General features: G+C 57.1%; 1 protein-coding gene across 5 annotated transcripts in view; it reads right to left on the minus strand.

Annotated features, from left to right (window-relative positions):
- NTRK3 (neurotrophic receptor tyrosine kinase 3) overlaps window positions 1-24761 on the minus strand; it is a gene marked incomplete at both ends in the record, with an annotated part of 248767 nt that overhangs the window by 32518 nt on the left and 191488 nt on the right. For all 5 annotated transcript variants that reach the window (XM_084254006.1, XM_084254004.1, XM_084254005.1 and 2 more), the window contains 3 exons: window positions 6217-6460; window positions 9331-9503; window positions 15081-15211. In XM_084254006.1, coding sequence (XP_084110132.1) covers window positions 6217-6460; window positions 9331-9503; window positions 15081-15211 — 548 coding nt within the window. The remainder of the gene's footprint in view (window positions 1-6216; window positions 6461-9330; window positions 9504-15080; window positions 15212-24761) is intronic.

Consider the following 24761-nt stretch of genomic DNA (forward strand, 5'->3'; position numbering starts at 1 on the left):
GGCCCCGTGGCCGCCTCTCCTGGTGGTGCGGACAGAGAGCCCCACCCAGTCGTCTGCCTGCACACTGGGGCCACACGCATGTCACAAGCCTGCATGCCTCTGCAGGGCCTCTGCCTGATGACAGCTGAAATGAGCAACAAGAATTCCACCTTTGAGGGGTGCAGTCTCCCCATGGCTGGCCTGCAAAGTCAAATCTGGGTGTTCAGTGAGCTGTGCAGCATGGCTACCATCTATGTGGCTCCAGCACATCCAAGCACACGCAGAGCTCCACCTGCCTGCTTTCTCTGTCTGGGGCTCTGAACACAGAATATGGACAGGGCAGAGAAGAGGGATGGGGTGTAGTGCTTGGGTGGCTTCCCCAGCCCCAACAAGAAGCCAGGGCCTTGGTGCACCTTGTCATCCTGAAAGCCAACTGGCTTACATTATATCCCCACCTTTAAAAGGTAAAAGTAAATTCCATGTTATTCCGTAGACCACCAACTTTTCCCAGCGCTCTGCTACCTACTTGGTGTCCCCCAAAGGGCCTCTCTCCCCTTGAGGTCAAGGACTAATTAATTAATTAATAAGACTTTGTGGAGCCACACAGGCTGTCAGCCCATATGACCCCACAACCAATCTATATTCTTCTGATCCCAAAACTAGGAGTAGCCTTAGAGCCCAGTGGTCAGATTGCTTTGCATGAGCCTCGGGATCTGACTCAGCTAATCAGGGGGCTCCCCCTCCGCACCCCCAGACCTTGGATCTCTAACATATTCTCGTGAGATTGAGATGCTAGAAAACACACTTCTCGTAAGCCATTGGGCCATAAACACTTTTGGGATTGTCTCGAATGCTCTGAGCCCAAAACCCAAACCAGAATACAGCACCCAACATGCTACATTGCTCATAAAACTTCAGGATGTCTTGGAGTTGCAGAGTCTGCTGGCTGAGGACTGGGCTTTTCATCAGGGAGCTTGCCCTGCTCGCCACAGCCCCGGAGGACGTCAGCCAGGACTTGGAATATATCCCGGTTTCCCCTTCACCACCCCTTTTCACTTAGAACACCCCCTTCTCCCAGCCCAACCCATGGGAGGTATTTCTCATGAGTGTGACCGTCCTGCTTTCCGGAGGGATAAACCAAAGCACCAAGATGGCAGGTGGAGCCAAGCACCCCCATTACAAAGCTCATGGGACTGCAAGGGAAAATTAAAGGGGGTGTCTCAGGGTCACCATCTCTGTTCAGGAGGGGGTAGCAGTAGAAGGTCAGGCTGTTTCAGGTTGTCTTGTGCTAACTTTCCCGACAGACCATCAGACCTGGGGTGGCATGCTGCTGGACAACAACGTTAGAAGAGGGAGGGGTCTCCTTCACCCCCTGGCAGGAATCGCCAGCTGCCCATTTGAATCTGCTCTCTTCTCTTCTACTAGGGGCGCTGCACCCCGCCACTGCTCAGCCTCCCTTACACATAGTGACGTGACATGATGGGCCCCCCGCAGGCCAGGCCTATCAGCCACACGCGTTCCTCCATAGGGTACCAGGGACATCACACGAGGAAGGGGCGGCCTCTACCTGGGTGATGGCCACGGGCAGGCGGGTGGCTGCACCACCAGCTCACCTGCTCACACTGTTCGGCGGCCTGGAAATAAGCTGCTCTTGCCCTGGGAGCTTCAGTAAGAGTAGCAGTAACACGTCGTTAGCATTCACCGTCTTCAAAGCTTCGTACTTAGTAACTCTTAATCCTCATAGCAAATGCATTCGACAGGGGCTGTTAACCCCACATTCTAGTTGGGGCAAAGAAAGGTTAAGTAACTCGCCCAAGGCCGGATTCAGAATCACAGACGCTGAGATTAGAACCCAAGCAACACCGGTCCAAGAGCCTGAGCTTCTCGTCACTGCCGTGGGGGGCACCGTGACATCCATAAAATCAAATATTCTACCCTCCGGATGGATGTTTTCTAAATGACTCCCACACCCCCAAGGGGCACTGCTATCGTGCTTTCCAGGGGGGCTCCAGACATCTGGGCCTTGCTCTCAGCTGCCAGATCTGCCTAATTTCCCCCATATGTGGGTCCTTCTGGATTTGGGGGTGCTTTTCCTCCCCATCTCCTGGACACTCGGCTCATCTCCCACCGGAGATCGCCCCTGCTTGAAGCGCATCTGTTCACTTCTGCCCCCCTAGACGGTGTCCCCAGATTCAGCTTCTACTTCCTCAGACAGCGGATCCCTCACATCCTCTGCCCCTCCCCTTGCAACCAGAGTGGTCGCCTGGCCAGGATCCCCCTGATCTGGTCTGATCCGCTTCCTGCTTCCCTGTGAATCCCCATGCTGACTTCACTCATTGTTCATTCTTTTTCTTTTTTTACTGGGTGCCCACCAAGTCCGGGCACTGTCGGGGAGCAGGGGCAGCGGGGCGAGGAGGCAGGCAGGCTCCCGAGCCTCTGAGAGCACAGGATCAGACGTCTCCCCTCCCAACCCCATCCGTCCGGAATCCCCACACACCAGCTCCCCTCCAAGTCAAAACACATGAAGGCATTTCTATTCTGGAACCCCAACCTCCTCCTCTGTAGGAACCACGACACTTTCTAAAAAATTCTAGACTTGACCTCTAGTGTATCTTAGTGTCGTGTGATGTTCTGAGAAAAGGATAATGGTCCCAGCGATGGCACCTGCGCTACCCCCTTGTCAAGGCGGGCGGGCGTGCGGGCGCTGGCAAGAGGGTCCAGTCAATGACGCATAAGGAGAAAAGAAAGGCGCCTGTCACTGGCATTGTCTCAAGCAGAGACAACGAATGACTCTGGCCCTCCAGTGCAGACATGTTTGTTTTCTCTCTCTAAATAGGTAACAGGAAATTAGGCGGTTCACCTTTGTAAATCGTTTGCATACCACTCTGCGGAAGCCAGATGGTGCCTCTTTGTTCCAAGAAATTAAAAATGAAACAGAAAGACTATATAAGCAGGAGCTTATCTCCACTTCCTCCCCTGCCCTTGCATGCACACTTTGGAATCAGCGCTGAGCGGGTGAACACACACACACACACACGCCCCAATTATCTGCATTTCACTGCATCAGGCACAAGAAGCCGGCACACTCCTAGGCCCAGCAGATTTCAGTAAGCCATGGAGCACAGGGGGGCAGCCTATCTTGGGGTATCAGTTGCAGGGAGACTCCTTCAATATTCTTGCTACCTGATAAATCACTGCATTCCCCCAGGGCCTCAGCTGGCATTTAGCAAACACACACACACACACACACACACACACACATGCATGCACACACAGACACCTTCCATAAATCACCCGAACAGAGACCTCACTCTAAGATACACAGGCAGGTCCAGATGAACACAGGCCTGAAGAATAGGCGAGGACCAAGCCCTCGTATTTTGAAGTTGAAACTTCGGGAATGAAATTTCCAGAGGTGGCCAACTCAGAGGCTTGCCCCTTTTGGGGCAGCTGCAGGATTCCAGGTAACTGTCCAGTGTCAGCAAACCCTCTCGCCCACCCAAGAATTACATTACGTGGACATAAGATTATTGAGTTTTCTTGCCTTGGGAGGGGCCCACACAAGACAATAGAAGTGATAGTTTTTCTCATAAGTAGTGTCTTCAGGTTCTTGCTACAAATTCACTCGTTTTACACCAAAGTAACTCTGTTGGGTGACTATAGTCATTCTCCCTTTAAAAATGGGAAAATCGGGCCTCCCTGATGGCGCAGGGGTTAAAGGCACAGCGCTATCAAGCGATCGCCAGCCACTGCGGCCTGAGTTCAATCACCCGCCAGGGAGATGCCCACATGGCGCAGCAGACCTCTCCTGTCTGCCCACTGCTCCCCTCAGCAGTGTATTTCATTCAGTCTGCCTGTTCTGCTCCCCACTCTGTCTCTGGTGAATCCTCTCACCCCCCACACCTCTGGCCTGTACCCCAGCTCTTGTATGCATAAATAAAAATAAATCTTAAAAAAAAATGGGAAAATTGAGTAGAGCTAGGGACTGGGTGCTGGGGTGCCCCGGCCACCAGTGTTAGGATGTGAGCTGAGTGCTTGGAGAGGTTACCTCCAGCTCTGGGACTGTCCCCTGCTTCTTCCCAAACAAAAAACAAGACCTCAAGTTTCAGGCAAATCTGCTTTTCCTTTTGTTTTACAAAGAGTGGGGAGGAGAAACAGGGTGTGCCTTAGGGCACTGAAGACAGGGAAGCTGCCCTTTGAACATGGAGACTGGAGTACCCACCACCCACAGGCGACACGTCCCCAGGGCTTGTGCTTTTGCTCCATAGGTCCCCTTCTTTATGGAAACTCCCTTGGGATCAAAGACATGCATGTCAAGCCGCATGGTCTCCGCTTCTACCTGGCTTGGAATTCATGAAAATGCAACTGGGGCCACCCAGAGTGTGCACCCCCTGCCTCACCCTGCCCTCCTTAAACTCCAGCTGCCCCGGCGTCTGCAGAAATGAGGCTCCTCGGAGCTCCCCGGAGTGCAGAGCCGCAGCGCACAGTGCTTACAGCGATGGCACAACCGGAAGCCAGAGCTATTAAGTGCCCCCCTCAAAGCGAGTTTGCCAGCTGAGGCCGCACACACTCTGGCCAGACGCTGTTTCCCAAGACCCAGGCGGGTCGGTGGAGACGCGGCACCATCTGTGTCCGCCCCTGGGAGGAGCAGCGGTCCTTGCTGTAGTCAGCACGCGCCTGAGCTCGGCGCACGGCCCAGCGAACCCGCCACGTGGTGTCAGAGGAATCACACGGGGCTGCTCCGGCTAGAATCCCCGCAGCCCCAGCAGCCACGCGAGACGCTCGTGGACGGGCCTGGAAATGTGGATCTAGATGCTAAGCCCACCGCACTTTGTTCTCCCTGGCAGGTCTGTCCTGGTCACCTGGCCGTGCCTACTGCTGCCTTGTGCTCCTTTCTCATCTCTGGGGACCTGGACAGGCAGAGGCTAGAGAAAGCGCCCACCTCATGCAGATGCCCTCCCAGCACACCCCACTGGCCTGGTCTATTTGCCTCATCTGCCCTCCTGATAACTTATCATCCACTGTCTTTGGGTGATACCATGAGTAAGTTGCTTTCGAGCCACACAGGGCATTTCTCCACCACTCCATTGTTCTCGAGAATGAAGGGTCTAGAGTGGCCAGTTGATGCCTCCTCCAGTGAAGCCAACAGGAGCAGCCGGACAGAACCGACCCGCAGGGGCCCAGCCCAGCCCCTGCCTCTGGGTCCACTGTGCTCAGGCCAGTAGGACGGCCATGCCCGGCCCTTGATCACTTGTTTCCTACAAAGAAGGTGAGGACAAGGCCACATGCCCCTCAGTCTCCAGAATACGCTCCCCCACCCCTCCACCTCTCGATTCCACATTCCAAAGTCCACCTTCCATCTCTCTGAGGCAGCTGCCTCCCGGTAAGCTGGCAGAAGTTAGCCCGTCTCGGCACCTGAGGTCACACCAGACTTCCCCCTTGGGGGATAAATGGCTGTCATCCCGTCTCTGATCACGACACTCTCAGAACCGCTCCAAGACCCACAGGAAAGGGGTTCTCAGTGACTGAGGGCAAAATCAATTCTGGGAGCAAAATCAGACACCTGTTGAGTGGACGACCAGATAGAAGGAAACTTGACCGAGCCACCTCCGCCTGGACATCCTGTCTCCCCTGACGACCTCTCGGCTTCTCCTAGAGCCCCTGCACCTGTGTCCCACCGTGACAGGGAGGATACGCTCGCTTCCCTCCTCTCGACAATATAGTAACTGTGTTTTGCTACTTCGGGTTTCTCATCCGGGTCTACCTCTGAAGACAAGACAATCCTGCAGGGACACCAGATCATTTCAGAGAATAGCGTATATGGGGGGTGGGGCTGGACTGGGCACTGAGTTGGAAGAGGGGGAAGTCCAGCACCAAGTTGAGCTTGTTGGTGTGCATTTGGGCGCACACACACACACACATATGCACACACACACACACACACACGCGGACACGCGTTTGCATGAAGAATGGGCGTTGGTACAAGCAGGACCCAGTGCGTCCTGTTACTGCCATGTGAGGCTACGGCTCAGTCAGATGTCCAAAGGGCAGAGTGGAGTGAAGCAGAGATTAATAGACAGGTGTGCCAAGGTGCAAGTGGCCAGCAAGGCCATTGGGTGTGCGTGTGGCCATGGGCATGTGCGTGTGCTCCAGGGTGACAGGGCTCATGGACAATGACAAAGACACGTGAGCAGGGTTAGCTCTGCCTCGAGTCCTGCCGCCTGCACAGCCCCTTACCCTGTAGTAGTCGGTGCTGTAGACGTCCCTGGACATGCCGAAGTCCCCGATCTTCACCAGCAGGTTGGCCCCCACCAGGCAGTTCCTAGTGGCCAGGTCTCGGTGCACGAAGTGCTGAGAGGCCAGGTACACCATGCCCGAGGCAATCTGGCTGGCGATGTGGAGCATTTGGGAGAGCCCCAGCTCGCCTTTCGCCTGGCGTGGCTGCCCGTCCACGAGGATCATGGCGTCCGGCCCGTGGGCCCTGCGGGGGCGGGGAGGAGAGAGGGGGCAGAGACGACTCAGGGGACCAGGAGAGGCTGTTCGGGGTGTGTGGCCTCGGGAATGCACCGCAGAAAGGAACACAGCCTCCCTTCTCACCCACCTGGCCTAGCTCTGTCACCTGCGAGTGTGGGTGCAGGTGATGCCTCGGTTCCCAGGGAAAGCAGAGGTGTAAATCCAGGTGTGCTCCAAAGGATCATGGGTAAACCTACTCTTTTTAATGTTTTACTGCTCTCCAGTGGGTTCCTAGATCCCCGATGTCCACCACAGAATAATTCATGAGCAGCAACCCAACATGGCTCTCATGTGCTCCAAGAATGAGTGTCTGAAATATGTCAATATGTTAATAATATGTAAATATGTTTCTGAGTGTCTGAAATGTGTTAATTCACTTAGGCCTCCCCCACCTTCCCAATTTTCAGATGAGGAAACTGAGGCACATAATGGCCAAAGTCCCAGAGGTCCCAGAGTGGCCACTGGGTGATTTAGGAGGAAGCTGAAAGACATGTGGCTGGAGAGAGCTTTGAACTTGAAGGCACATGGAGAGTGCTGGGCACACAGGCCCGGAGTCCCCGGCCCCAGGCTTCTGATTGGCGGGGAGGGCTGGGTCACGGCCTTTCTGATGCCTCCTGGCCCTGAACCTCCGACCTGGGCCAGAGGGCACCCTCCTAAGCGCCCCTGCACACCACTGAGGGTGAGTGGCTTCTGTTGGGGGCAGGGCCAGATGTGACCCTAAGGCAGCATCCTGGGGAGACCCAGTTCCCCCTCCCTCCAAACCCAGCTCAGATTTGTTACCCTAACACTGTGCCGGTCATATCCGGCACTTATGGCATCCCCTCTTTCCTGCAAAAGGCCCAGTGAGCCAGAGCCACGCCCAGGGCTCTTATTTATGAAGTCTCGGCCAGTCTCAGAGACCTGGTGTGCAGCAAGGCCTGGCCTGTTTTACTGCTTCTCCAATTTCCACTGAAAGGCACCGTTAAATACGGACACGTTCATTTTATTATCTCCTGTGGGCTCTGCCCTCCGTGCCCGAAGGAGAGTGACTGCCTCAGCAGGCAAGGAAGCGGGGCAGTGGGCCGGTCTCGCTCCTGTCCACCAGGAAAGTCACTGCAGCCCACCCCTGAAATCGCCAGCCAAGGGACGTCGGGTGGACGTGGCCTGGCGCGATACCGGGCCTGATAGCAGCACAGGCAGACACCGGTTTAGTCCTGTTGGTGCCACTGGGATCGAAGGCCCGCTTGGTCCATGGGGGTGTGATGGGAGAGGGAGTGTGTCCCTCTGACCCCAGAGGAGCAAAAACCAGGGAGAGGAACAGCCTGGTCACTGAGAAGGGTGTCGCCTGAATTAGAAACTATCTGCTTCCCTGCTCCGGATAAAATAAGTGACACCTGCAATAATGCGCATCACCGCTGACTGAGCGCCCAGCTACGTGGAACTCACCTAGGTGTGAATATCGTCACGTCGTACTCAGAACAGCCGGTGAAGCCCTGAGTGAGGTTATTGTTTTGGGGGAGACAAAACTGAAGTCAAAGACCTTGCTCCAGGGGTATCACTAAGACATGACAAAGAGCTGAGCTCAAGTCTGTCCTATGATAAGGGCCAGTCTACAGGCAAGGCAGGAAGGGCATGTGAGGCCAAGGTCACGAGGCTCAGAACATGCTAGAGATTCATTTGATTCCTCTCGGGCCATTTTTCACTGCCCAGCTCACAGGCGTAACTCAAAGATGCTTCTGACCCGTGTCTCCCACCAGCCCTTCCGACCCCCTCTAAACCTCAGACCTCTACTGAAGGCCCCATCTTCAGGGGGACCCTCGCCAGTTTGGGGGCAGAGGTGAGGGTCTTCCATGACTACATATGAATTCTAGGACTCTCTTAGCTGTGGAATTCAGTGGGATTCAGGAGAGGGGGTTGGAGAGACCACACCACTAGCATGCGGGGCCCCAGAGCCCAACGTGCTCCCTGGATGCTCAAGCCCACAGCCTGGGGGCGTGGCTGCCCCGCCACATCCAGGCACCACTCTCGGATGAGATGGGGTCTCCTATGGGGAGTCAATCCTGCAGTCTCCTGCCACTTCCACGAGAGCCTCTCAAACTCCAGGCGCTCGGGCTCCAGGCTTAGGGGAGTCCTTGCAAGTGCACCCCACCACGCTAGAGCAGTGCTATCCACTAGAACTTTCTATGGACAGGAATGTTCAATCCTTCACTGCCTCAGGGTGGCCACTCGCCGCACATGGCTACGGAGCCCTCTGCAATCAAGGACTGAGCTTTTACATTTTTAATTCCTGTCCATTAAAATTCAAGTAGCCACACGCAACTACTGTACCGGACAGCATGATTCAAATTTACCTGAGGGAAATCTGCCCGTTTCTTTTTATCCATCTCTGCCTCTGATGAATTTACAGCCTTGAGACATTTTATTCATCATTAAAAAGTCTCTGGCAAGGCCCGTGGGAGGATGCAAGGTACCAGACTCGCTTCCCAGCACTGAGAGCCCAAGGCACCCAGCTAGTTGCCACCGCCAGGCGGGCTGGACCCGAACCTTAGAGGTGGACAAGATGGGTTGGCAGGGCCCCTGGGCTCCCGCTTGGACCCCGCCCAGGCCCTGCTCCTGCTCTCAGCCCACCTCGGCCTCAGGAAGAAGAGCACAGGTTACTCCACCACCATCGCCACGTCCCCCACAGAACCAGCAGCAAAGGCCTGCGTCCAGCCGCTCAGGGTGTGATGGGGAAGAACAAAGCTTGCTTCCCTGAACCGCAGGGCCCAGAGGCATCGTGTTTCTGGCTCCAGTGAGAACCTCAGGGCGAGGCAGCAGGGCAAGGTGGGGAGTGGGGTGCCGATGACGGTCCCCGCTTACCTGAGGAACTTGTTCAGGTCTCCGTGCTTCATGTACTCGAACACCATGATGAGGGGGTCCCCATCGCCGCACACCCCGTAGAACTTGACGATGTGCTCGTGCTGCAGGTTGGTGAGCAGCTCAGCCTCCCTCTGGAAATCCTTCCGGGCGGCCAGGGTGGGGTCCTTCAGGGCCTGGGAGCAACACAGGACACTGGGTTTTAGCGGCGCTGGGGAGGGGCCGTGCGCTCCCCTCCTGGCAAGAAGGCTGTTCCCGGGATGAAGGCGCGGCTGGCTCCCAATGAATAAGCTTTTATCTGGGGCTTAAAGACCCCAGGGTGCAATCACGCTCCCCAGGAAGCCACCCACCAATGGCACTGCAGCCACCAATGGTCTGCAGCCCCATGCGCCCACCTTCTGGGACCAACACCCCTGCAAAGGGGTGTGGGAGGCGCCTGCTAGGGTGGGGAGGCAGCCCCACGGCGGCCCAGCCCTGAGCTGCTGGGCGGGGGTAGCGGGACAGTCAGAGATTTATTTATTGTCGTGAAAAACAAGCAGGGGAAGAAAAGGAACCCGCATGGGTGGGACGGGAGAACACAGAGATTTATGTGAGTGCTGGATTTATGAGAGGGAAAAGTAGATCAAATTTGGGGCCAGCCAACTGGCCTCTCCCCATCTCTGTAAATCACTCCTGCCCATCGCGGGTGCCAGCGGCCGCCGCAGGATATTTCCGTTCTCAGCTCTCCAACTGCCAGTCAGTGTGCCCACTCCCGGTGCCCACACACCAGGCAGACTGAGATCCTTGTGGGGGGCACGGGCCACTGCAGGCCCTGGGGTTCCCCATGCAGCTGCTCCTGCCTTCTCCCGCGGCTGTCACATGGGTTCTCCAGCTCCTGGTCCCACCCAAAGTTCCTAGGTAATTGGCAAATGGTTGGAGGTGGCACTGGGTTCACCTGTGAGCAGCTGTGCCAGGGATGGTGCACCTGGGGCTGAGATGCCGGAGAACAATGAGGGGAAGGTCAGCTCTGAGGCTCCCTGGCCCCTCTCAGGAAACGTCAGCACAGCCACCCTCAGTGGCTGGAAGGTGAGCAGAGGTCTGGCCAAGGGGCCTCTGGAGACTCAAGGTGGTAGGCACAGAACTGAGAGGGAGCTAGATGCTGTCCCTGTTGTCTCTGTACCTCCAAACTTTGAGAGCATTGTGCTTCTGGTCTCCCTGCCCCCCTCTGCATGGGGAATGGGTTTCCTGGGGTTACTTAGTGGGATGGGAGGTGAGGACACAGCTTTCTCAACAGCTCCCCACTCCACAGAGCCACTGAACCCCTCATCTTGCCCAACCTAGGGCTTCTGCTGCCCACTACTTTTGGGGGTGACCAATTTCAGATCCATTAACATAATTGAACCCTGTTTTATTATATGAGCAGGGACACACACATTTGTAAACACTCACATTCCTACTGTTTAGATTCCCTGGGATCTAAACACACGTGTGCGTACACACGCACACACACGCACACCAGTCAACCCTTTGAAATGAAGATATGAAACCACCTTTCTCTTTGTCTCTCAAGATCCACTGTCGCTTCTCCTTGTTGAGATTCCTGAACGATTTTATCAGGGAGGAAGGTGGATCGTTATCACACACACAGGAGTCCTTCCTCATCTGTCTTCCTAGCTTCAAACTAGCTTCTGTTCCCACTATTTTTTAAAGTTTTTTTTATTTATTTATACAAGAACCAGGGTACAGGCCAGATGCGCAGGAGGGTGAGAGGATTCACCAGAGAGAGAGCGGGGAACAGAACAGGCAGACTGACGAAATACACTGCTGAGGGGAGCAGCGGGCGAGACAGGAGAGGTCTGCTGCGCCATGTGGGATTCTCGCCCGCTGGCCGAGATGGAACCCACGCTGCAGAGGCTGCAGACAGCTTCAAAAAGTGGCGCTCAATTGCCTGTGCCACCAGGGAGACCCTGTTCCAACTATTTTCAGGGTAAAATCCTTAACTCAGTCCCAGGCACTAACTCTAGGCTGTCCCACCTCTTCCTACCGCCTCTCCATCCCTACCCTGTTCACTACACTTCCGAGTCCAGGTCTTCCTGTCCTTTGTCCCCTCCAAGACTCTGTCTGCCTCAGGACTTTTGCATATGCTGCCCTTTCAGGCAGAAAAACTCAATTGAGTCTTAGCCACATGACAGCCCAGATTAGCAGGCCGGTCCTTTATCCCTATGGATGATACTGACCAGCCCTTTATACCCGGATCACTCACTGCTGGTTGGATTCTCAGAGGAATATGTCTGCCCCACAGAGGAGCATATTAGCTGGAATGACCCCCAACTCATTGATGACATAGAGGCCAGTCAATGTCATCATTTAATAGGATGAAAAGTCTGGAAACCAAATGAGCACAGAGAGAGGGCTGTTTTATGGGACTTGGGAGGAACACTCTAGAAGGGCCTGCGGAAAGTCTGAGGCTAAAAAGTGTTACAAGTGGGAGGAAATTTTACTTTAAAAACTTGGGAAAATAGTAAAAATCTGAGATTCTCCACCCAGATTGTTTCACTGATATCAGAAGTTGCTGCTCAATTTGAAGCAGTTGAAACTAGAAATCACAAACTCCCCATATACAAAAACAAAAAACAAAAACCACCCTCCAGATCAAAAGGAGCCGTTTGGACGTGTTGGAAGAAATACCTCATTAAACCCCAATAATTAAAATTATAAGGAAATTTGTGTTCTGGCCATTGATAATTTTACTACCTAAATATGAATTCCTAAATACTAGTTTAGTTTTTCTTCTATTTTTGAACTGTGAATAAGTAGAAACATGTATGTATTATAGATATAAGTATGCATATATATCTACATCAACATCTTATTGCTGAGATTCTTGCGCATTGTGGCATTCATTTTCCTTGTTGAATAGTTTGCCGTTGTGTGAATATATCATGCTTACTCATCGGATGGATATTGGGATTGCTACTAATGGACATTTGGCTGTTGTAAGTAATGCTCTGTGAATATCCTTAGCCATACCATATTGTAGGTAGACAGATACATATATAGATAGATACATGCATAGATAGACAGATTATAGATGGATGGATGATAAATAGGTCATAGATTAATGATGGCTAGATGGATGGATGGATGGATGGATGGATGGATGGAAAATAAATGGAGAGATGGATGGATGGATGCGCAGGTAGGTAACTACCTGTTGGGTACAGACCTAGAGATAGGCATGCTGACCCTTACAACAACGTACTACAATACCAAAATGTTTTTAAAGAAATTATACTCCTTATGTTTCCACTGATGCAGGCATGTTGCAAGTTGCCCCATATCTTTGTCAGCACTTGGTATTGTCATTACTATGAGGCCCATGAGCCTGCGTGTGGTGGCATTTCATGATGACTCAATATGCATTTTTCTGATGATGGAGTAGATTGGACACTTGCTTCATACCCTTATTAGCTATTTGGGTATCAAGGAGACTTTTGAATTCTTTTAAGTAAATGTATCATTTGTTAAATGACTATTTAAATGTGGCTTTGTCTATTTAAAAATACCACGAATGACATGATTTTAGCGTCACCCTTACACACACACAACCTGTCCTGCTCTTGTTTCTTTCATGGGCCTCCTCTTGTCTCCCCAACGGAATACAAGTGTCTTCAAAACCAAGGCTGTCATTTCTGCTTTTTGTTTTTCATAACAACTGGTGATCAAAAAATTCTTGGCAATTAATTTAAAGTCACAATTTTGGGAAGCCCTAATTGTGGGTTACACTTGAATGGGTTGTCTGCAAGCCCACAGAAAACATGTTTTGCATTATCCACTCTGGAAGGGGCCCTCACCACCAGACCATGCAGTGGGGGCATCTCCCAGAGTTTTGGCCCATCCCCCAGCCCCCAAGGGTGCTGGAACCTGCTCCCCCCCCCCCCCAGAGGATCAGTGTCATCCTGTAAATTATGTTTCAGGGAAGGGCCAAGTCTGGGTTTAGACAAAATTAGAAACCTTTCCACATCCCTGGTCCTGACTGTTTAGTGCCACTTCACTCCTCCGACCATCGGCTACTGTGGACACACACGAGTTAGTTTATTAGCAGCTGTCAGGATCGTTAGCCTTTTATGGGGCAGTGATTGAGTTCCTTATTTATTTTCAAGAGTAGAGGTCAGCAGTCAATGGTTATTTTTATTAAAAAAAAAAAAAGGAAAGTAGTCACCCTCATTAGTTTACGAGCTGTGTATGTTGCTTTCCCACTACCCAGGCAGAGTTCAGGGGTTCTCATGGAGAACCAGTGCCCCCCAAAGCACAAATGTTTATCCTCTGGCCCTTTGGTGAGTGCAGCCATCTCTGTTCTAGGCGGTCAGTGCCAGAGGTCAAGCGTGCTGTGTGTAACCACGTTCAATCACATGGACATCGAGATGATGATGATGATAGAAGACAAAGAGCAAGGACTGACTCTGCACTGAGCACTTACTATGTCCCAACCAGCACACACGGGGCTTCACATGTTATGTGATGTAATCACCAGGACTCTAAAGAGGGCCTATTAGAATTCCTATTACACGGAAGGAAACTGAGGCCCAGAGAGGTTAAGCATCTTGCTCAAGGCCACACAGCTAACCAGCGGAGGGTCGAGGACAGCCACCCAGGCTTTGGTTCCCCACGATGCCCGGGGCCCACACAGCACTGCTGGGACGCCTGGGGGTCCCCTGGCCTCTATGGCCTCCCACAGTTGCAGACACACCATGCTATGAATACAAGGTCCCCCAAAGTGCTGTAGCAGGGGCAGTTTGGTTAGAGCCCTCAGTGTGAAAGATGGGACTTTTCGGGGTCCGGGGGAGAGTCCTCTTGGGGAGCAGGGTCTCCAGGACATGGTAGAGAACTCACACTCGCAGAAGGCACAAACATGGGGTCATCAGTGTACACTGGAAGCCGAGAGAGTGCTCGCTGCCCAGCACACCTCAGAAGGAGAGAATCACCCACGGAGACCTCACCCCGCCGCCCTCCAGGCCAGGGCTCCCTAGCCCCCAGGGGTTCTCGGGAGGTGTCCTGACTTCTTTTGACTTGTTCATGCCAGTCACATTCCGAGATTCGCCCACTGTGATATACCCTCACGGCCGGCCCGAGGGGGTGGGAGGTGACCGCGGGGGCCAAGTGCCTTCCCCAGGCAGGTCAGCCCAGCTGCAAAGCTGCACAGCTGGCCCAGCCGCACCAAGATCTGTGGTCAGTGGCCGGGCACGCAGCTGCCAGCAGTGGTCCTGGGCATGCTGCCCCTGAGGGTCAGAACCTGGATCGCCGGGCTGGAGGGGGCTTTGAGAATTTCTTCCAAGTTCATCCACGGCTCTCCCTGTGCTCGGAGCTGCCCACCCGCTCCCTTCTCTTCGTAGTGATATCTACAGCCCATAAGTAACCCCCCCCCACCACCTCTGCTGTTGGAAAATGATCTAGTGACTTCCCAGGAAGGGACCACAGGACCCCAAAGTCATTGAGGAGCGGGGCAGGCCTGCTGGGGCCTCCAGAATAAACTGGGCTCTTTTTACAAGCTTAACCTGCTCCTGCAGCTACCCCCAGGCACCCTGAGGTGCTGCAGCTCTCCACCTCAGAAGCCAGGGGAAACGGTTGTGGTCCGGGGGACACGTCTTCGACCTCAGAGCCAGGGCCCAGCGGCAGCTGACAAAGCCAGTAGGCACCATCTCCCCAGGGAGCAGCCTGTCCCTCCCTCTATCCAGCCCCAGCCACCCCTCTGGGGCCACCGGGCCCGGAGTTACCTTCACAGCCACAAGCATCTTGTCCTTGGTGGGGCTGAGGTTGTAGCACTCAGCCAGGAAGACCTTCCCGAAGGCGCCCTCGCCCAGCTCTCGCTTCAGCACGATGTCCCTCCTCTTGATGTGTTGCACATCTGCGGGCAGACAGGGGGCGGCCAGGTCAGCCCACGCCGGGCCTCGCGGCGGAGAGCCCGGGGTCTCGGCGGGAGTTCTGCCCGAGGCCACAGCAGGGAGAGCCGGGGCCCGCGCTGGGCGTGAGAGTCTGACCAGGGGGGAAGCCGGACCTCTGCTCTGCCCCCCTGGCCTGCCCGTCCACACGGGCTTCCCGGCCTGAGCGCGGGGTCCGCGGCAGTGACAGCGCAGCTTCCGGGACGCTGGGAGGGCCCGGGCTCGGCAGTCACCGTGCCCGGCCCCGGGGACCGGGGCTGAGCGCAGATGCCACCATGGGCGTGAGGAGCCCCTGTCCCCAGGCTACGGTCCTCGCACAGAGCGAGGCTTCTCAGTTCTCAAGGTGGGGCTTGAATCCCAGCTCCACCTCCTTGCTAGTTTTTGAGTTTCAGAGAGTTCTTGCACCCCAGGCCCTCCGTGTCCTCGTCTGCAAAATAGGAGCAACCACAACCCCTGACTAGCTGCGCTCTGGTGGAGACAAAGGAGGTCATTCCTATGAAAAGCACGGCCCAGGGCTGGGGACAAACCAAAAAGACACACAAGGAAATCACAATGCACACGCGCGCGCACACACACGCACACACACACACACTCACACTCACACACACACGCGGGCTCTGTCCCAGTAGATGGCCTCTGACCCTGGCACAGTGTCGGCTTGTGACAGGGATTATGCACTAAAGGGCAGCTAAAAATGTTTGGGGACCATCTACCTGAGAGGTCCCTCTCCTCAGAGAGAGAATGCAAGGAGACCCCGAGAGCCACGCGCAGCCACCATCTCCCGCGGGTTGTCCTGTGCCCGTTGGCCGGCCTGGCCCCTCCAGAGGAGCCCGAGAGCCACAAGGTCAGCGACAGGCTGAAGCCAACTGACCAAGATGGTGAGGGGAGCACAGGGAGACGAAGCAGACACCTCCCCCAGCACCGCCCCAGGAGACAGCTCCCCCCAGCCAGGTCGCTCCCCAAGGGAACAGGCAGCTTCTGCAAGAAGGGGCTGGATCTAGCCACAGGCTTCCTCGGGGTCCCCCCGAAGACCCAGCACACTCCTGACCTGCTGCCTCCAGTTGGAAAGAAGCAGGTGAAGGGAGTCGGGGTGCCTCGGCCTCCTGGTGACTCCACATCCCATTCCAAGCACCCAAGAGGTGGGGGAGCACCCCGAGGCAGGCCAGCCCCCCCAAGGTCACAGAGCTAAAAGATGCCAAGGGAGGCCTCAGCATCTCTCGTGGCCTACGGCTCCTTCCACGACAGGAGGCAGGAGGCTGCCGTCCCCACGCGCCCCCCCGAGTGGGTGGCCACCGAGGCCCAGGCCAGAGACACCCCCCACTCAGCCCCTCCTCTCTGCTGCCCTGCTCGTGCTGGGGCCCGAGGAAGGGAGGACCCCACCCCGGGCTCTGGGGCAGTAGGAGAAGGGCCTGCTCAGGCCTGGGAAACGCCGAGCCTCGCGTCCATCGGGCCCTGCTTGTGCTTATTTTTAGCTCCCACAGGCTGCTCAGGGCGGGCTCTGGTGAGGCCGTCTGACCCACACGCCAGCGAGTGATGGATTCCCCAGAAGGGGAGGGCATCCATCTCATTTACTGCCTGCCTGGCTGGCCCGGCAGAGCCCGGGTCACCGGCTCCGACACCGGGAGCGGGCAGGAGGCGGCGTGCACACCGGCGTGGGAGCGCCCGGCCCAGGGAGGCAGGGGCGCCGGGAGACAGGGCCCTGCGCGGGCGGAGCGTCTCTGGGAATCAAAGACTCCTGCCCCCTGCAGCCGGGCTCTGCCCAGCTCCTGCTTGGGGGAGAGCCCCCTGGTTGGTCCCACCGGGCAGCAATCTGGAGAGCTGCGTCCCCCGGGCAAGCGCATCGGACACAGGGGCCGAGGACATGGCGGTGACTGCCTGGGAGGGGTCCTCCCAGCTGGGGCCCAGAGAGCGGATCTAGGCGTGTGGGGTTACTTCTGGGCTCAGAAGTCGGTGGGATCAGGCCTGACCCGGAGCCGAACCCCTCCTCCAGGGGGCTGCGGAGAGCGAGAGCCCCCAGTGGTCAGCGGGCAGGCGGCCTCCTCGTCTGACCCCAGTTCCCAGTTGCCTCATCCTAGAAACAAAGGCTTCTGGGACCAGCACGGACAGACGGCGTGGCCGGGGACACAGTGACACCTGTCGGCTTCCCTCCCTGTGCCGGGAGAGCGGGGGCCTCTGACCGGGGATGAAGGGAAAGCATGAACCACACAAAATACGGTGTTGCCAGAAGAGCGAGGACTCGGAGAAGCCCAAGTCTGTGCGCACCGACCCTGCCGCTCGGGGGCCCTCCCGGCCCGGCTCTGGCTCCTGGACTGGCGAAGTGGCTTGGCCTGGGCGTGGCCTGGCTCACCCAACATTGTCAGATAATGGAGATCCCAGGAAATACCTGAACCATAATGGACATGTAAGGAAAGTCCACCTCCTTCCGTCCTACCAGCTGTTCGTCTTACCTGAGCCCAGTCTACCTGCAAACAACAGCGGCTGGGGGAGAAGCTGGAGGAGGAGGGCGCTTTGCTTCTGAAATAGAACAGCGCGCGGCTGCTGGGGAGCCAGCGGCCCCGTCCAAGCCACCGGGATGCCCAGCCTTCTCCCCCAGAACCCAAAACAGCGTGCAGGGGAGGCCGGTCAGATGAGGAATGAAGACATCAGAGGCAGAGACGGCCATCTACTCAGGACAGCTATTGATCGGCCTCGGCCAAGGAGACAGATTTCCCAGGCCCGGCGGTGCTGAATATGTATGTCAGGCAGCAAAGCCAGCCCCGCCCCGCCCCCCAAGCCAGAGCGCCCTCAGTGAGACCCAGACTGCGCTGACAGACATTCGCTGATTCCGGGGTGGTCCGGCTGATGACTGTCCCGGGAGGCCGTCCGGTGGGCAGCCCTGAGTGGGCCCCTCCCTGCAGGCTGCCCGACGGGTCTCCGAGCCGCCCTCCCGGCCTCTGCCCCTGCTGCCTCTCCCACCTCCCTGCCTTCGCTGCTCCCCTGGCCACGGCAGCGCCCGCTTCCTTACTGGGCCCCGGTCTTCTTGCTGAGACCCAGGGATCCTGCCGCCATCAAGTACCTCCTGATGCCTCCTCTTGGCTTGTCAGTACCCCCCGTAGCCCCATGCCCTTTCCAACAATGGACTCCACAGCCACCTACCGCGCCGGTGAGGAGGAAGATGAAGTTCAAGGGCGTCAAGCCACTTAACAGTGACGTTCAGTCAAGGGCAGAGCAGGCGTGGGACGGTGGTCCTGCGGACACCTCGGGCAGTGGGCCTGTCCACCCGGGTGCGGGCAGTCACTCTGCCGTGCTCCCCACAAGACCCAGAGGTCCTGTGTCCCAGAACATGTCTCTGTTGTGACTTAACCACGATCACCAGCTGTTGGGGGGGCTGTGTCCCTGCGGTCCCTCAGCGTGACTCTCCCCAGGTCTTGTAAGCCCTGCTCCCCAGGGACACTGGCCGCCATGGCTGTGCAAAACCCTCCATCCGCAAGGCCCCAGGGCGCCCCCGCTCACCACCCTGGCCCTCACTGCGGAGCCACAAGGCACCTTCCGCAGACGACAGGGCGCCAGGGGGCAGAATCCAAGACCCCAACCCCCCAGAAGAACAGAGGGGGTCTGCAGACTCAGGGTACTGGCATGAGGAGGTGAGTCCTGGGGTTGACAGTGAGCGGGAAGGAGAGGGAGGTTCTCGCAGGAAGTGGGGGGAGAGGGAGGGGGAAGGAAAGGAGGCGCTCGGAGGCGCCCGGAGGAGTGTGTGTGTTTTCTTTGCACTGGCCAGACCCGAGGGTCTCAGGCTGCCAAAAATGCTCAGAAGAAAACATTAATTCAATACCACACATTTAATTACACATGAAATGGAATGTCCTTAAATGGGAAAGAATAACAATCCCGGAGCTCCAGCTGAGGGGTTCTGAAGTGGCAGGAGGGCCGGGGCCAGCGGAATCCTGGCCCGCCGGGAGGGCAGGACCCGGCTTTCGACAGTGGTAGGAATTCCTGCCCCAGCAGAGGCCTGCCCGCCCTCCCCCGGGGCCCGCTGTCTGAGCAGGCCCAGCCGCTGGGCAGCTGCCCCGTGGAGGGCTGCGGCTGACCCCGAACCTCGGCCCCCGAGCTGGACTGTCCCAATAACTGCTCTTAGAGCAGCCGGTGGACGATTCGCAGACGAGGAGAGGGGCCTCTGGGCTCCCGTCAAGGACCACGGGAGAGAAGACACGTGAAAGCTTCCGGAGCCAACAAGACGACTCTGGGAGGCCCAGGGCTTGACAACATGTCCCTCGGGGTGGCGCGTGAAACGGTCGCGGGTGGAAGGGACAACAGGGTTGTCCACGGCTGGCTCTGCCCTCGGACGAGGCAGGCTCGGTTGTTCGTCCAAGACCCTGTGTTTCTGTGGGGACCAGGCCCCCTGCCCCAGGGCCCCGCGCTGAGTGGGGCTCCCCACCTCACCTTCCTTGTGGAGTCTGAACGCTTGCAGCGGGGTTCCGGAGAGTGCTGGCCGCTGGCCAAGCACAAGGGTAGTGTCCTGTGTTACCGAGTTTGTGCCCTGGGCCTTGCCGGGGTCTCACAGAGATCCGCACTAAATGTTTGATGAATGAATAAATGAATTACGACTCTGTGCAAAGCCCTGCTGGAGGCTTCTGCAGGGAGAACACAACCACAAGGGAGAAGAGAGCTGAGGAAGCCGCAGGAAGAACAGGAGGAAGAGTGAGTTCCAGGCAGCTCCAAACAGCAGCTTTATTTCACCCCTGGCTCCTAGGCCGGCCCCGGCACCAGCACCACCAGGAACAGCGAGGTCCCGAGACCCCCAGCCCAGCGCAAGTCTCAGGCCCCTGAGCTTCCAAACAAAGAGCCGCTGAGCTCTGAGGCCTGCGCCTGACGAGGCTCCGCCAAGCCCAGGTCCCCCCAGGGGCATGCGTGCGCCCCGGCTGGAGGCAGCGGTCAGCACACCGAGACACCGTGTTCCCACCGAGTTGAATAAATAAACACGACACCCTGCTGTTTCTGGACGCAGCGGAGAGAGGACCAGCAGAGGACTGTCTGTTCTGGGGTGATTTCCAGCTCACGTCTCCTGACAACGTGAAGTTCAGAGAGTCAGGCTAAAGTTCAGGGGGGCCCTGCCCCGGGTGCTGCCCTGGAGCTGAGTCCCGTGAGCTCAGAGTGTGCTGCCCGCTGCTCCCGGCGGGGGCTGCCCTGGGCAGACCTGCCCCTTCTGCCCGCTCCTGCCTCCGTGCCGCCCGCTCTGCCGCGGTGAGCGCCCCTCGGCTCGCATCAGCACGGCGGGCCAGAGCCAAGAGCGCAGAGCGAGAGCAGTCCCCGCGGAGAGCATCTGGAATCGAGAAGCTAGGTGCTGAAAGATGAAGCTCAGGCCTAACCGGGGACGTCGCTCCAAACCAACGTCCGGGCCCGCTGCCTCACTCCTGCTGCCGGACATGCCCTGTCCCTCATGACGGTGACCAGTGCCACGCACAGTGCCCAGCCAGGGGCACCTCCTCCATCTCCCCGGCGGCCCTGGGACACACCTGGCCTCACCTCGCTGGCCTCTGACCAGGTGAGGACCCAAGTCCCCCCATGACTCAGCAGCGACCAGTTTCAAGGGCACATCTGGGGAGGCAGCAGGTGCCGAGTTACAAGCCCGTCTCCAGCCTTGGTGCTTTCATGAGTGACATGAAAGCTCCCATCTGACTACATGCCCATGAAGCGACAGTGTGGGTGCAGCGCAGGAGGTGCTGAGGGCCCCGAGGACTGAGGGAGAGCAAGCCAGGCCTTTCCTCTCACTGGCCAGCCCCACCTTTGGTGGTCGTCCCAGACTGCGGGATCGCTCGGAGCCTCAATTTCCTGAATTGTAGATGGAGGTGATTTTAAGAAGTGCCTGTTCCATGGAGCTGTGGTCTCTTTTTCAACAAGGGTGGCCACGTGCTTAGCACCAGGCAGGGTGCGTGGTGGGTGGTCACTGTGTCAGCCAGCGAGGCCTTCTGGGGAGTCTTTGCTCTTGGTCTTTCATCTAGTTCCGAGGCTTCAGGTCTTGGTTCTGATATTTGAGACCTTGGTCACCCGCCCAGTCCCCTGTGCTGCGACTTCGTGGAACCCCTACATAACGCACAGGGTGGGCCCTCCGATGCTGGGCAGCACCCTGGGCTCCCTGCACCCTGCCCCACACGGCTGCCCCAGAGGGCCTGCTTCCAGCGCTGCTGTCCTGAGACCGCCTCTGGCCCTAGCCCCAGAGACCCTTCCACAGTCTTCACAAAGCTCCCTGTCTCCCCTCCTGATGCAAAAGCAGGAGGAACCTAACCCTGCTTACGCCAGCATGCAAACTCCCAGCACGCAAACTCAACGCACCGTGAGCAGCTCTGAGAAAGCAAGCTCCAGGCGTCCTGAGCCTCCCCAAACAGCACCGACTAGGCCTGCATGAGGTGCTCAGCACAGGCCCCCTGAGGCACTGGCCTATGGGTGGGCCCAGGCCCAGCCCTTCACTCTCCACATTCACTAGATTCCAGAAAAACATGATTGCACAGCAGGGGGCTGCCATCCCAGGGTCTGAAGATCTGCTGGCCGGTCCTTCCCAGCAGTGGACGTCACGCAGGGAAGGTCTCAGCTACGGCCCAGAGAGTCCATGAAAGAGAATGGGTCACCAGGGGCCTGAGTCCCTCTGGGAGCCTGGAGGCCTCTCACGAGAGTCTCCCGAGCAGGAGCAGAATGCAGGCTCAGCAGGACGGCCAGCTGAGGCTGCACGGAAAGGGGAGGCCGTACCTGTGAGGGGACTCTGGACAACTATGCCCCCATGGGCCCTGACCTTCGGTCTTTCTTCAGAAAGACCCCGTCTTGGGCCTCCCGGGTGGCACAGCGATTGAGCGCTGGGTTGCAAAGCTGCCCGCAGCCTCTGCAGCGCCGGTTTGATCCCGGCCAGCCAGCAAGAGTCCCACATGGCGCAACAGACCTCTCCTGTCTTGCCCGCTGCTCCCCTCAGCAGGTACTTCGTCAGTCTGCCTGTTCTGCTCCCCGCTCTGGCTCTGGTGAATCCTCTCACCCTCCCGTGCTTCTGACTGTACCCAGTGCTTGTATAAATAAATAAATAAATCTTTAAAAAAAAAGGAAAGAAAGACCCATCTTTCCTCTTCTCCACACTAGCGGGGCTTAAGCCAGGAAGCTTCTAGGTCAAGGGTAAGTCCTCCTAGCTGGTGCACGCCCGCCCCGGGGAGGGACCCCTCATCAACCAAGAGTCCTGCCTTTCCAGCTGCTCCTGCAGGACGGGGGCAGCCTCAGCCCACCTGATAATCCCACATCCTCTCCACCCCAGGGCCCGGGCCTCCTCGCTCCTCCCGCTGGCTCAGCTCACACCTGTTCCTTCTTGCACAGCCCATCACATACAACGCCTGCCCGCCAGCGCCCCGCCTGCCCCGCCATTGCTCGGGGCCAGGTCTCCCTTCATCTGCCCTGGGGGTTTGCACGCTCCCTTGACCAGACCACTGGAAGCTCCCAAAGCCCACACCACGCACCGCAGAGAGAGGCTGGAGCGTCCAGGGCTGAGGCCTTCCAAGGGGATGTTCCCATTTTCAAGTCCCACTCCCAAAGTTAAGGCATCAAGCCAGCCTCCCCCGCCCCCCGCCCCGACTAATCCCCCTGCTCTGGTCCCTATTTTTTTCAGTCCTGTATCTGGTGGAGTTCAAGGTCAGAGGCCCAGGCCTCCCAGGTCCTCAGCGTGGGCAGCCCGAGCTGGGCGTAGCCAGCAGATTCGTTCCGCACGGCCGCCGCGATCCCGGACCCGGCCTCCCGTCAAAGCCCGTGTGTCTGCCAGGTGTTCCCACCACATCCTCTGAGCCGACTTCCAAGAGTTCCCCCACACCAGATGTTAGACGCCCTGGCCCCTGGTTTCCTGGCCTGTGTCCTGAACCTCCCCCTACCCTCACTCGACCAGAAAAAAAAAAAAAAACCCATAAGCAAAAAACAAAGAAAAGGTTGCAACTGGTGAGTCCAAGGTGCCCTCACCTGCCCCCTGCAGGCCTGGCATCTCCTTCTGGGTCTGTTCAAGTTCACCGGTTCCAAGTTTGCTCCCCTCGGGCACCAGCTGAACGCGTGAGCAAACCCTTAGTCGGTGCCTTGGCTCAAGCGATCCTTCTGTCCAGTTGCCCTGATGCCCAAAGAAATGGATCCACACAGAAGTTTGGGCTTTGAACGTCATCAGTATCATTTTGCTCTTACCAGTCCCTTGGAAGATGCTGGAAGATGGGGGGGTCGAGTGACTGTCGGGACTAATGTTGGTGGAAAAGGAGAAAGGAGAGAAGTTGTACCAGACATCACTGGAAAAGTGGCCACCTCTCGTTGTGAGGCCTGGACACCTGCCAGGTGACCCCAAGCCAAGATGGGGCCTCTGGGGCCTCAGCCTCAAGAATCCACAGGAGACACCCTCAGGGGCCAACCAGAACCGCCCTTCTCGGCCCTGCAGGAGGAGCCCAACCCCTGTCCTCCCAGCCTTGGGGACGTGCCCCTCTCGTCTCGCAGAAGAGAACGTTGCTTGATGTGGTGGCACCGGCACGGCCCGTCTACCGGGGTCACCTTTACTGCAGACTGAGCCACTTTCCCTCTCATCCATCCTCACCCACCCCTTCGTCGGATCTTAACCGCCCCCACCAGAATGAGCTCTCCCTCCCCCGGCCACCTGTCCCTTCTCCCCGGCGAGTGAGCCTTGCCGCCGGCCTGCTCCTCCCTGCTCCCGCAGCTGCTGCGCTCCTGCCCGACCTTCCCCGCGCGGGGTCTGCGCTTGTCTGTGTGTGGCGTGTGCACATGCACAGTTTCTTTCTCTCTGGAGCAGGGCTTGATTGCAGCTCCCAGGCACCTCCACGTACAAGGCCCAGGCAAGACCCCAGGGTGTTGCCGCTCCTGCCAACCCCCCGGGGCCAGGCCCTGAGTGGGGCTGCCTCTGAAAGGCCACCCTGGTCGCGTGATCACAGCCAAAGGACAAAGGAACGGTCGAGATAAGCCATGTCCGGTACCAGCTTTTTGACCCCATACGCTGGCCCTTCCTGCCAGTCTCCTCACTGGGAACTCACCCATTTCCCCATGTTCAACACAAGAAGCACAGAAGTGCATCAACAGGCAGCCATGCTCCCTCCTGCAAGTGTGTCTGGGCCAGTCGTGCAAGGACATCAGCCCGCGTGAACGCCCCTTGTCTCTGAGAGCTCGGGACCCAGCACACAAGCACTTGCAGTTACTCTGGGTCCTGACTTAGGCAGAACGATTTAGGAAATCCAAGTTCAAAACCAGGAAGGAATTAAATATTTGGGTTGAAGACTAGTGAAGGCAAAAAAAAAAAAAAAAAAATGTTAGCTGATAAACGTCTCACGGACTGTGGAGACGCCAGCAGAGTTTGGAGCCGCTCGGCTCTGGTGAGTGGTTAAGTTAGTGTGAACACTAACTGGTTAGTGTGAGTTAAGTTAGTGTGAACACTAACTTAACACGCCTGGGAGGCCATGCCAGGCTGTCCACCTGGGTGCTGCCTGCTCTGTTTTCCTTTACTGGATGTTAGAAATAAACCGATGAATAAATAAA

The sequence above is a fragment of the Talpa europaea genome (assembly GCF_964194135.1).
Source record: "Talpa europaea genome assembly, chromosome: 14".
NCBI lineage: Eukaryota > Metazoa > Chordata > Mammalia > Eulipotyphla > Talpidae > Talpa > Talpa europaea.